Source organism: Palaemon carinicauda, chromosome 10, assembly GCF_036898095.1.
Source record: "Palaemon carinicauda isolate YSFRI2023 chromosome 10, ASM3689809v2, whole genome shotgun sequence".
Lineage (NCBI taxonomy): Eukaryota > Metazoa > Arthropoda > Malacostraca > Decapoda > Palaemonidae > Palaemon > Palaemon carinicauda.
Window position 1 is genome coordinate 123094435 of NC_090734.1, and position 14164 is coordinate 123108598.

General features: G+C 46.1%; 1 protein-coding gene across 2 annotated transcripts in view; it reads right to left on the reverse strand.

The window, feature by feature from the left end:
- The window catches only part of LOC137648722 (uncharacterized Golgi apparatus membrane protein-like protein CG5021), an 81034-nt gene extending 67126 nt beyond the window's left edge, over nt 1-13908 (reverse strand). For both annotated transcript variants that reach the window (XM_068381777.1, XM_068381776.1), the window contains exon 1: nt 13691-13908. In XM_068381777.1, coding sequence (XP_068237878.1) covers nt 13691-13702 — 12 coding nt within the window. In that variant the 5' untranslated portion in view covers nt 13703-13908. The remainder of the gene's footprint in view (nt 1-13690) is intronic.
- Between the last annotated feature and the right edge of the window lie 256 nt (nt 13909-14164).

Below are 14164 nucleotides of genomic sequence, written 5' to 3' on the forward strand. Positions count from 1 at the left end.
GCCATAAAAGATAATTTGCAAAACACAGAAATTTAATCTTTCCCCTAATGCTAATTATATATTAAACTACGATCAACTACTGTAGTTATTTATCCAGTTCTCTCTTATTCCTCTATGAAGTGTCTTCGATCCAATTACAACTTCAGTACAGTACTGTACTGCATTCATAAAAATATTGTAAGAATACCATACTGGAAATTTATCATTTTCAAAAAGAGCATCAGTATATTAGTTTCTCTAGGTGACTATATATAAAAAAAAAAAAAAAAAAAACTGAAAGAATATAGCATTTTGATTTGGAATAACTAATTCAAATTTATAAACTTTTTACAAATTTCTTCAACAGTAATCTATGTTAAATTGCCCGAGTACATTTCGTTATGATAGGTACTTTGGCTGGTTCTATATTTCATGATCATTCTTTTGTAAGAGTGAAATGATAGGTATTCACCCTATAAAATGACAAATTTGGAAGTAATTTGTATTTTTCCTAACAATACAAACCTTTAGCTATTCACTGGGGTATTACTTTCGGCGAAGCTGAAAGGACGAGCCATACAACTTTAGCGAGGGTTAACTATCATCTGGCTAGTTGGCGGGTGGGGGGGTTAATGAGGATAGTTAGCTAACCCCCTCCCTCACATAACCTGTGACTGTACTTCACTTTGCTTGGAGGTAGAACTTCAGGGGGATAAGGTTGGCAGGTAAGTTTGTATAAACAGCTAAAGGATTGTATTGCTAGGAAAATACAAATTACTGTACTTCCAAATTTGTCATTTGTTCCGTAACTGGAATACAAACCTAAGCTATTTACAGAGGCGACTCACCCATTAGGAGGGTGGATGTCCCTGCCAATCTGGCGTTTTGGCTTTACCTGGGGCTTCCTTATTATGTATGTTAGTACACAAATAAGGAAACTCTAATGCCTCACTAAGCAAGCTGTGTGTTGTGTAACTAGCAATGTGGCTGTCAAGGTATAAGTTATTCCAAGTCTGTGGGAATTAGCCGAGTTGACCAAGACATTCCCAATACCACTTAGCCAGAGTAAGGGGACGTAACAGTATTGATACAATACTAGGTTACACAAGGGAGCAATGGTTTACCCACAGTGGTTGAGGCCATCTTATGTAGAAGACCCAGAATGCTGATTTCCCCAAGAGAGGGAGAGTGAAGAAAGAAAAAGAGCCAGTTATTCCTATTCATTCACTCAGACTAAAACTGGGTAACCAAAGCCCTCAACCTTCTGCTACTTGTCCAATAAGGAGCTTGAGATACTAAACCAGCTGTTGTGCAGCCATTACAGGACCGATAAAGAATGTATCGAGTTCACTGTGGGTCACGTCTTGCTGGTAATGAGTGGTGAAAGACGTCTGACATTTCAACACACCTGCTTGCAGTACCTGCGTCACAGAGTATTTTCTTTTGGAGTCCAAGGAAGTAGTTATGCCTCTGCCATCATGCGCTCTAGGTCGACGTGTTAGGAGGAGGATATACGAGCCAACGGGACGGCGGGCAATCCTGACATTGTCGGTCGATGGCGAACCTGACGAGCAGGTGAACATCGAGCAGATGCCCGACGAGACGGAGAACGCTGCCGATGAACTGCTGCTGGAAGCTCATAGAGCACATAGTCCACGGACGGGAAAGGTGTCCACCGAGAGAACAGACACAAATTAAGGACAGTGCACTCCCTTCCATGGCAGGCATCAACGGTAAAAGGAGAGCGACAGCATAAAAAAAAAGTAACAAAACAAGAACTAAAATTAATCAAGTCAGCTGAGAAAAATAACTGCTCGGGAGAACTACAACCCTCTAGTGGGAAGGGGGGTTCCCTGCCGAGACGAAGCTGAAAAGTTAAATTACAACAGTTATAATTTTACTTAATGAATAAAACCATTCAGAAGCGGAACCTAAACCACGAATGGGAAAGGTGTTACCCCCACGGAGTATTCTGCTGGCTGCTCACAAGTGAGCGGTGATGACCTTCAGAAAGAGCAAGAACAAAGTAAAACTCCGAAAGGGCCGTACTCCTTTCCTCCAGCAGATTCCTTCTAAGAACAGGTAGAGGAAAAGGTGACGATAACATCCGAACAGAGGAGTATCCAAACGATGACGATTCCCCTGCGGCGGCTGCCGGGTTGCACGGAAGGCCATCCGCCAAAGGGAAAACAGAAAATCTAAAGTTGAAAGTCAGAAGGAATGGTTCTCTGTCCTTGAGAACCTGCCATCCTACACTGTCGCACACAGCAAATACCCTGAAAAGAAAACTTACAACAAATACAGTATATATAAAAACATTATATAGGCGAGGAGGAAGAGTGGTAACAACCACTCTCCATCCAAGCAAAAAGCAAAGTGAAGCACAATCACAGGTGTGTGGGTGAGAGGGGTAGCTAGCTACCCACCCTACCCTCTGCTAACTAGCAGGATGGGTAGTTAACCCTAGCTAAATTCTAATGGCAATGTCAGAAGCACTCGAGTCTAGGTTGGAGGAAACTTCTTCCCTCTCCGATACCATACCCAGTGGGTGTAGGGAGTGGTTGAGAGATAAGTACATCTCATGCCCCTCTCTCAGAGGGGATCGAGAATGAGAGGGACTGCTCACATTACCCTTTCTAGAATCAGGTTTGGATCCCGAGTCTTGAACTCCCAGGAAGCTAAAGAATCTTATTCTGGGATGTGGAGAGCCTTGTTCTTAAGTATGGACCAAAGATCCTTACTTTCTCTGAGGCTCGGGCCTTCAGAGAAAGTTGGAAAGAGGTTAGGTGGTAACTTCCTAGCCTCTGAAGCATCCGGAGACTAGGGATCTAAACAGAATCTGCTCCATTCTGAAGACGACATGATTTTCCCTACTGGGAACTCTTTGAATCAGAGGGGAGAGCAAGAGATCGAAACAAATTCAATAGGAGACAACTGGTAATTGTTAACCTAAGACACTACCCCGAGTGATCTAGAACCGAGATGGGTTTGAGGACCTGAGATAATCCAGAAGAGTGACTTGACACTGCCGGTCACATCTATGTCAGTCAGAGAGATCTATAAGGTAGATCTGTAGGTCAAGTTCATGAACACGGACTTGAGGGTGCACACACTTTAACTCTCACAGGTTTAAGCTCTATCCCTAAGGAGATTCCTGCAATGGGCTCCATCCTGGAAGCGCATGCTACAGGGGTGCGCCCAGGATCATGTGGTGCACACATAGGTGACACGCATCTGGATAGCATGCAAATAGGCGAGGCATGTCTGGGTAACGTGCGAATAGGTTAAGCGTATCCGAGTTGAGCACATAAAGATGAGGCGCTTTTGTGTAGTGTGTGAACAGGCAAGATGCGCATTGGTGAGGTGCATCTGGATAGCATACAAGTAGTAAAAGCTAAGGACAATGCGCTCAGATGTGTGCGTGTCTATGACATCGTGTGTTGAGAAACATGTTGCTCGCCAGCACAATTTATATAAGAATCACGCTTCTCATATACAGGAGAGGGAGCGTGGGAGATATGCTAGCTAAGCATGTCTCTAGTCTTATGAGGTGATACCAAGACTGGTGGGGCATTGGGTGGCCCTGAAGGGGAGGGGCCCAAAAAGGAAAGAATCTCGCTTCTCTGCTCTCGAAGGGGACAAGCCATAGGTGTCCAACACAGGATCAGAAACACACTCCTGTGCTTCCTTCAAAGCCAGTATTGTCATTAGCAATTCCTTGGAAGGGGGCCTTGCAGTCTCGAAGAGGTTCATAAAACTTGCAGGCGTTGTCAACCTGCTGATCAAAGGATGAGGCCTCGTCCCACAGGGGCAGCCCTCCCATTCCTCCAGGGGAAATAGGAAGGTTTTCTTGTCTTGAAACTTGGCCTAAAGTTAAAGGGCCACCACCATTCTCCTCCATTCAGCTTTCAAAGGAAACCCTGGAGGAAGGGTTGGATGAAAGCGTACCGGGGGTCAGAGGATGAGGCCAGGATTTTTCGACTTTGAGGATGACCCTGAAAGGGAAGAATCCCTTCTGGACCTCTTCTACCTCCTCCTGCCATACACCAGCCACTGTGAGGGTAACCACTCCCGAAACTCGTCACAAGGAGATTCCTGTCTGTAGGAGTCTCCTCTGCAGGCTGGGGCACAACAGGTGATGATCCTTCTCGTTCGCACTCAAAGGTGCCACAACATTGTCCCGACATCACTGGTCATGTCGGCATATCTGCAGGTATCCTTACCAAACACTTGCTAAAACACTGGAAAAAAAAAAAATAATAAGCTAGAACTCCAAACCAGTGGAAGAATGTCTGTTCTCACTGGTGGTTGAATTCAAAGCGAATGCTCAGTGAACAAGCAGAAAAGCCCCGCTCCGGCCGCTAAGTACCAGCCACCTGTTTACACCTCGCTATAAAAGTTTTATTGCTGTATAAAGTATACTCAGCTTCCCTGATATACTATCCTATGTGAAGGACAAAGGTTTGTATTTGAGCCAGACCAACGACATTTGCAATAACCTGATATTCATATTTATTGTAGACTTTTGCAACTGGAAATTGTAGGCATGCAAGTTAGGTTAGGTTTCCTCTATGGTAAAATATGACAAATTCGGAGATAATTTGTATTTTTCCTAACCATACAAACCTTAGCTATTTACATAGGGTTTACTTTCAGCGTAGCTGAAAGGACGAGCCATTAGAATTTAACGAGGGTGTATTACCCCCGCTCTAGTTAGCGGGGGTGTAGGGGAGTGGTAGATAGCTACCCATCCCCCCCTCACACACCGGTGAACTGCTTCACTTCACTTAGAGGTATGACTTTCCTTGGGGGACAGGGCTGGCGGGCAAATATGTGTAAATAGCTAAGGTTTGTATGGTTAGGAAAAATACAAATTATCTCCAAATTTGTCATTTGTTCCGCAACCGAAATACAAACCACGCTACAGTGAACCCTCGTTTATTGCGGTAGATAGGTTCCAGACCCGGCCGCAATAGGTGAAAATCCGGGAAGTAGTGACACCATATTTACCTATTTATTCAACATGTATATTCAGACTTTTAAAACCTTCCCTTGTACGTAGTACTGTTAACAAACTACCCTTTAATGTACAGAACACTTAATGCATGTACTACAGTACCCTAAACTAAAACAGGCACAAATATTAAAGGCGATTTTATATCATGCGTTTCCTAAACACGCTAAAAAGCACGATAACAAATGGCAACCAATGTTTTGTTTACGTTTATCTCTGATCATAATGAAGAAACAAACTGGAGGTAGAGCTTTGCTTATTACCCAGACATATTTCCCATACTTTTCCCTTAGAACTACATCACATCTTCCTACTTTAGATATATATATATATATATATATATATATATATATATATATATATATATATATATATATATATATATATATATATATATATATATATATATATTATGTGTGTGTGTATATATATATATATATATATATATATATATATATATATATATATATATATATATATATATATATATATATATATATATATATATATATTTATATGTATACACATATACATACCTACATATATACATACATACATATATACATAAATACATGCATACATATATATATATATCTATATATATATATTACTGTATATATATGGGTTATGGGAAAAATCCACGAAGTGGTGAATCCGCGATGGTCGAACCGCGAAGTAGCGAGGGTTCACTGTATTTACATAGGGTGACTTACCCTTAGGAAGGGTGGAAAGTCCCCAGCCTTACTGGCTTTGGCTTACACGGGGACTCAGAATCCGAGTGAGCAGCACTCAAGAAAGAGTCCCTGCACCTCGCAAGTTCTTGCTACGCAAGAAACGTGCGGCCTACATAAGCTTGTGTGTGGAGGGAAGAAGTGTGACTTGTCCTAGGAAGTCGACCTGAAGTCCTTTAGCTGGAATTCTAGGCTAGGACGTTCCCAATACCACCTCGTCAGGGTATGGGGGACGCGACAGTATTAACTCAATACTAGGAACACAAGGAAGCATGGATTACCTGCAGAGGTTTGAGGTCAGCTATGCAGAGAACCCAGGATGCTGCTTTCCCCAAGAGAGGGGAGGATGAAGAAAGAAGTAAGGGCCAGACATACTTCTTTCATTCATGCAGTCTAAAACTGGATAACAATGCCCTCAACCTTCTGCTACCTGTCCAATAAGGAGCCTGGGGTTAGACCAGCTGTTGTGTAGCCACTACAGGGCCAATAGACGTATCGAGGCTCCAGTGGGTCACGTCCTGCAGGTAGTGGGCTGTGAAGGTCGTTAGACGCTTCCAGACTCCAGCTTGTAGCACCTGCGTCACAGAGTAGTTTCTCTTGAAGGCAAGGGACGTTGCAATGCCTCTGACATCGTGTGCCCTAAGGCAACGTGACGGAGGAGGATCTGGATTCCGGGCGTGATGGATGACCGTTTGAGTCCAGGCTGAAAAGGCATTCTTGATGACCCTCCTCTCCGTCCTCCCTGTGCTCCCAAACAGGGCTTGCACGCGAGGACGAACTGCAGCTGTTCTTTAAGATAACCCCCCCGACTCCTTACTGGGCCTAGTAGGAGAAGGTCTGGGTCATCTGTTACAGAACGGAGACTCGAAATCCTGAAGGAGTCGACCGAAGGACCGGGACTCCCAGATTTTGAGTCTAGTAACCAACTCAGGGACGAACCTGAACGTTACCTCCACCTATCCTCTTGAGTGGGCGACGCCGTACGAGAGACCATGAAGTTCGAAGACACGCTTGGTCGAGGCCAGAGCGAGCAGGAGCACCGTCTTCCAAGACCGGTGACGATCAGAAGCCTGGCGTAATGGTTCGCAAGGAGATCTCTTAAAAGCCCTAAGAGCCCGAACTATGTTCCATGGAGAAGGTCTCACTTCCGACTGGGGCAGGTAAGTTCGTAGTTACGTATGAGCGAAGTAAGATCGAGCGAGGAGGAAACGTCTATTCCTTTCAGCCTGAAGGCCAGGCTAAGACTGAGCGATAGGATTCCACAGCCGAGAGCTAAAGGCGCATTTCCTCCCGCTGATAGACAATGACTCCGGTATTGCTGGAATAGTGGCATCAAGGGGAGAGGTACCACTCCCACAACACCAACCACAGAAGATTCTCCACTTCGCCTGGTAGACCCCAGTGGATGACTTTCGCAGGTGTCGAGACATCCGCTCCGCAACTTGTTGCAGAACACCTCTCTCTGTGAGGGGATGCTGGATGGTCTCCAGGCGTGAAGCCGAAGCGATGCTACGGCTTGTGGTAGATGTTGCAGTGTGGTTGTTTGAGTAGCTCGTGTCGTGGGGGAAGCTCTCTCAGGAGTTCCGTCAGGAGATGCAGAAGTTCGGGGAACCACTCTGCATGATGCCGCAGCGGAGCTATCAGAGTCCTCGACAGGTTGACCGATAGTCTGGTCTTGTTGAGCCCCCTTCTCAACAGACAGAACGGTGGGAAGACGTAGACGTCGATGTTGTCCCACCGTGTAGGAAGGCATCTTGCCAGAGTGCCTTGGGGTCTGGGACTGGGAGTAGTACAGCGGCAGTTTGAAATTCAAGGCAGTCGCAAACAGGTCCACAAGGTCAGGACCTGTTGGCTACCAGGGGGGGCCGAAGACCACTTGGTACTCTTTATCTGTGAAGTCCTGCTCAGACTGTCGTAGAGCCCATTCCTTTGTCCGGAATGAAACGAGCCGATAGGGTATGAGTGGACTTCGGTTCATCTCAATATCTCCACTGTAAGATGAGAAAGTTGATATGAAAAGGTATCTCCCTGCTTGCTGAAACAAAAGGCACTACCGTGGAGTTGTCGTCCATGGAGTGACTCGCCAGGGTCTGTTGGAAGTGTTGAGGGGCTAGACTACGGCCTTCATTCCTAGCAGATTGATGTGGAGGTACCCTTCTGGTTCTGACCATAGGCCTGATTCAGAACGTGGACCCCCCCTTGTTTTGACGAGTCCAAGAACAGCATCAAATGCGGGGAAAGGGCGAGAAGATCCATTCCCCTGCAAAGGTTTCCATAGATCAACTACCACTGCAGGTCCCAAAGGGACCAGAATGTCCGGGGAATCGTTGTCTTGATTCCACCGGGACTAGGGCCGCCGACGCAGGGATCTCATCCTGAGGCAGCCGTTGGAACTAGCTTGGCCAAGGTGGAAAGGTGACCTAGGAGGCGTAACGAAGATGGGCTGGAAGCTCTCCTCGTCTGAGGAAAGGTTCTGCGATTCTCCTCATCCTTGCTATCCTGCCATCTGATGGGAAGGCTTAGAGATTGGAGCCTAATATCTTGCCTAGATATCCCAGTTGTTGAGATGGAAGCAGAGAAGACTTCCCAAGAATTACCATGATCCCTAGATCTTGGCAAAGTCCCAGAGGCTTGTCTCGGTGTTGATGAAGGGTCGATTCCGAGACTGCATGGGATAGCCAGTCATCCAGAAAGAGAAGGAGACGGATGCCGCTCCTGTGTGGCCATGAAGATAACAGGGTGAACATTCTGGAGGACACCTGCGGTGCTGCGGGGAGATCGAAACACCGTACCTTGAACTGGTATATCTTGTTGTCTAGGCTGAATTTCAAGTACTTCCTGGAAGACGGATGAATTGGGATCTGGAAGGACCCGTCCTTCAGCTCCAGTGAGCACATGAAGAGTTGTGGTCACACTACAAGCCTGATTGACTCTGCTATTCCACGCTGAACGAAGTTTGTTTGACAAACTTGATCAGGGCCGAGAGGTTGAGACAGGTCTCCATACTTCAGACGCTTTTTTACAAGAAAGAGTTGACTGAAGAAGCCGGGGGGGGGGGGGGGGTGATGACCTTTTGGAGAGCCTCCTTCTAGAGCATGGTCTCGATTCCTGCCCGAAGGGCTAGCCCCTTTACCGATCCCATGGCATAGGAGCTCAGAGACACTGGATTTGCTGTCAGCGGAGGTAGAGATGTAAAGAACAGGACGCGATATCCTTGGCTGATCACGGAGATCGTGCAGGAATCGGCCCAGAGTTGCTGCCACCTGAGCGCGCAACCTTGGGCATCCCCCCACTGGGGACTATGCAGGGGGGTTGCCAATCCTAGCGTTTGCGACCTCGGCCGCTCCCTCAGGATTATTGCCTCCCCAGAAGGACTTCCCGCCCTTCTTGCCTCTGACAGGAGGGGGCTGCTGATTAGACACCTTGTCTTAGCTGCCAGGGCTGGTTCCGATGTCCTAGGCTGACGAGGCTGTTGTTGTTGAGGCACTGGAGGTTTGTAGGGTCTGGATGCAAGCGCCTATGGAGGAGCGAACCGTGATTCGCTTTCCCCACCTCTCAGCTGTCCGTTCCCTGTCCTTGGGCTCAAAACAAGGTCTTTCCAAGAGTGGAAGAGTGTCTGAGCTTGCCGACATCCATGGTTGGGACTTCCGAGAGGAACCTCTCGGTCACTGCATCTCAATGCTTAACATCGAGTTTGCCCACAAGTTCAAAACTTGGTGAGCCGGGAAACGAGGTGCTCGTGCCCGAGAGGAGGAAAGTTTCCATGACCTTCCTGGAGCTCTCCTTGGACAAATTCTCGGATCGCAACAGGATGCCCAGAGATCCAAGCCAGATAACCAGCCACGAAGTGGCCCGCATGGCACACTTTGCGGCTTCTTCTGGCTTAAGATCTCCGAAGACGAGAATGTCACCTGCCGGGCGGAGAATTTCTCGAGAGAAGAACTCCCTGGGGAGACCCTTCCACGGAATGGTGGAGAGGAAGGGCTAAAACCAGGTCCCTCCATGATCTCGAAGTACCTCCTCTGCTGACGGCTGACAGTGTCAGCAACTCCCGCTAGGGGATAGGGAATCGAACGATCCTGAGGAGTAGAGATGATGGGGCCTGCTTGAAAGGAAGGAGAAGAATGTTGCCCAGACCTCTCTGAAGATCACCATGGCGCTCGCGCGATGGCAAATCGTTGGTTCGCGCGCGGGCGAACGTGGGCGTGCAGGGGAGAGTGCGCGTGGGCGCGCAGGTGAGGGCGAGCGCTGGAGGTCGGGAGACTGATGGCGCGTTTTGGCGAGCAATGGCTCGCTGGCGGAAATCGTTGGTTCGCGCGCGGGCGAACACAGGCGGGCGTGTGCGCGCGGACGTAAGGGTGAGCGCAGGCGGCCGGGAGACCAATAGCGCGTCTTGGCGAGCGATGACTTGTAGGCGGGCGAAGGCGTGTTGGCAAGCGATGGCGCGTAGCGACCGATCGCGTACAGGAGAGTTAACGCGTAGGCGCGTAGGAAACCTTCGACGATTAAGCGTTGGAGCGTTGAAAATGCTTGCGCGCAGGCGAAGAATCGTGCGGGCGCGTAGGAGATAGCTGGCGAATAAGGAGAGCCCAGGGGTGCCTGTGAGCGCCTCTGCGCTAGCTTAGGTGTCTCCTGGGCGGCGCGGTGAAGTGGAGGCGCTTAGAGTCCAGAGGAACCTATGAGCGCCTGTGCGCTAGCGTAGGAACTTCTTGAACTGCGATGATGAAGCAGGAATCAGGAGATCGTAGGAGCGTAGTTGCGTGGCCAGGAGAAATCCGCGGCCAGACGTATGAGAGATCGTCGGCAAGGAGGCGAAGGAATAACTCCTTGCCTGCGCCCAGATCCGAAGATCATGGGCGTGTGGGCGAACGATGGCACGTATGCGCACATCAGGAAGGGGGTGCAGATGCGCGCTGGCGAGCAGGTGCACGTGGAGTTCAGTGAAGAAAAACCTCCCTGCTTGCGCCCAGATCCGGAGATCGTGGGCGCGTATTGTGCACATCAGGAAAGGGTGGTCAGATGTGAGCCGGCGAGCAGGTGATCGTGGGCGTTCGGGAGACCGTAGGCGCGCATGGTGCGTAGCCGCACAGAAGGTCTCAGAAGAAGTCTGGTCCACAGCAGGAGACTTGCGCCCAGATCCGGAAATCGTGGGCGCGAGGGCGAACGTTGGCGCGCATTGCGCACATCAGGAAAGGGTGATCAGATGTGCGCCGGCGAGCAGGCGATCGTGGGTGTTCAGGAAACCGTAGGCGCGCATGGCGCGTAGCCGCGCAGAAGGTCTCAGAAGAGTTGGCGATCAGGAGTTGATTCAGCAGAAGTCTGGTCCACAGCAGGCAAACTACTGCGCACGAGCGCGCAGTAGAACAAGGTTGCACAGGTAAAAAAAAACCTGGCACCAAAGGGCTTACTCACATGAGAGATAAGCCCTTAGCCCCGAAGGGACCGGTGCCCGTTTGGAAAACGGGGTGGAGAGGCGCCCACAGCGCTACTGCGTCCAGGAACGGAGAAGGAAGACAAGAAGATCTGGTAGGTGTCAAGAGACCGTGGTGGCCTGAGACCACACGGAGAAGTTGTCGTACAATGAGTGGACTTCCTACACACACACACAGCACATACACTGAAAAGGAAACTTACTGTATTTCTATACTCAAATATATACATAAACATAAGAATGTTTACAGATATATTAAGTATAAGAAAAGTACTGTAAGTAATTAGTAAGACAAAACATTAATGGCTGTCAGCGAGGACGGGACAGAGACGTCTGTTCATTGTCCGAGCCAAAAGTAAAGTGAAGCAGTTCACTGGTGTGTGAGGGGGGGAGGGGTAGCTAGCTACCACTTCCCCCCCCCCGCTAACTAGCGCGGGGGTAATACACCCTCGTTAAATTCTAATGGCTCGTCCTTTCAGCTACGCCAAAAGTAAACCCTATGTACATAGCATGGTTTGTATTTCGGTTACGGAACAATTAATAATTAACGACTTACAGACATCTTCTCGGAATCTATTGTGTTTGTAAGAGGGGGACCTCTTTTATGTCTGTACTCGATGCAGTCAAAACATATAGAGATTTATACATGTGTGGGGCAGGGCTCCTCACTCCTACCTGTTGCTTAACTGCTCATTAAATGATTCGACGAACATCCAGCTTGCGCCAAGAACAAAGGATGATGGTTTGCATTTCACGTAGGAATTAACTTTGTTTATTTTTCATAACTATTCTCCGGTTTGGAAAAAAAACGTAATTTATGAAATTACTTAATACAGTAAAGGCTTAGACCTACTATTTAAGCATAACTTCAGTAAGGGGAAGATTGTCCAAATGTGTGAATGTGGTGAAGACAGCATGCTTCTTATCAATGCCGTAAAATAATCTTGTCAATACTGCCAATAATTACTCTGCATAAATTAGTGTTGTCAAACCCACATCATACATAAAACATATGATCAACATGTCAGGGTTTCTTGGAAACTTCCATTTCTTTCCTTTCCGTATTATAGCAGGCTGAACTATAGTCTGAGTTAGGTCAGCAGTGGTGTAGCTTAATAATTAACCTAACAAATGATCCACAGTACTAAGATTAAAGCTCTATGAGGATCAATTGTCTAAGTCCTGCTGTTCCCCTGTAGTAAACTAGAAGGTCATAATAAATCGTTACCACAGATCATCATTAGTAATCAATGGATATTCCCCTTTCCTCCTAACCCAACCTAGAATAAGATTGCCTTGATTTTATTTTACATAAATACAATGTTCCCCCAAACAATTTTAATCAGCACAATTCAATAAATCATTACAATTATATTAGTTTAATCCCATAACTATGAATAGCTCAGTAATAATAATCAAGATAATAACAGATATTGTTTCGCCTACTGCTCTAAATTTTCCTAAGTTCCGTTTTGATTTTCACCATGCCATATTATGTTAATATAAAACTTACATAGCCTTTACACATTAAGGGATGGAGCGTGATGACCAAATTGCCTAAATAGATTTAAGATCCCACGATCCAACTCACCACTTCCAAATATCTCTAAACATCACACGAGCAAAGTTATATACCTAAACTCTCATACTAATACTATTCCAGGTAAAGTTTTACAGGCCTACAGGGTATCATTTCAAACAGAAAATATAAGTTTTCGGTAGCAAATAACGTGTTTTAACAGAATTTGACCTTCATTTCAACCGCAAACAAACAGAACAACCAGTTCGACTAACTTCAAGTAGCCGAACTGATTGTTGTTGTTGCGGTTGAAATGAAGGTGAAAACCGGTTAAATCCAGTTATTTACTAGAGGAAAACATATATCTTCTGTTACAATTGCTTAAATATACTGGCTCTTGTTCCGTCGTGGGCTCGCTTCGCTCGCCAGGAAACAAATATCAAGAACGTAAGTACTGGCAAGCGGTAATGTTGAGGCATGATGACATTAGCAATGTTACGCTAACATTAGCAACGCTAAATATAATGGTTCTTGTTCCGCCACTGGCTTCCTTCGCTAACATTAGCAATGTTACGCTGACATATGTATTTTTCTGAAACTATTCATTTCCGACAGGAACGAGTGTCATTTTCGAAGAAAACGGACCTTTTTCTATAGAAAAATAAATAGTTTTTTCCCTAGGTTACACTACCCAGTAATAAACTACAATGGAACCCTATTCTATGTATGTAAGGCCGGCAAGGCGTAATAGCATCCTTTACCGTTCACCATATCCTGTATCTACCAATAAACTAGTCTAAGTACTGTAATCAGTCTAGCCTACCGGAGAAACCTGGCTGAATATTACTGTAACTTTACAGACTGTCTGAATTCGCCTTACTGGCTGTGAATTCAGTGCTCAATACTTAATTAACTTAATTAAACTGGGAATAGCTACGTCACTTGAACACAGGCTATCCTTGCAGTAGCTTAGGGTATTACTGGGTAGCCCAAACGAACACTGTTTTTATACTTACACCAGTTTCCATAATCACTGTTTCTTTGTAGAATCCATACGCAAGCTCAAAATATATTGGTGCACGGTCTCTTGATCCTCTTCAGAACCTTTCTTCTACCACGTATACAAACACAAATATTCTTGAGGATAAATATCGGACGAGGATAGTGTTTTGTTGTTATCTGGAATGGTTTGTGATGTGGCAAACAAGAGCGCAGTCTATTGACAACAAAAACATATGAAATGACAGAAAGTGGTAGAATTTTCTATAACAAAAATAAGCTTGTAATATCAGTATTTGCTCAAATTCATTAATTTTGTATTAAGAATATCTTTTATTACTAAAATATTAAAATTAAAATAATTTTCTACTGTGGTTAAAATATAAATTTTATGATATTTAACTAGGTGTAGGAAACGCACCCGTATTTACAAACGAAAACCACCTAACAAACTGAAACGTCAAAAGCTGTGTAATAGAAAACGTAAATAA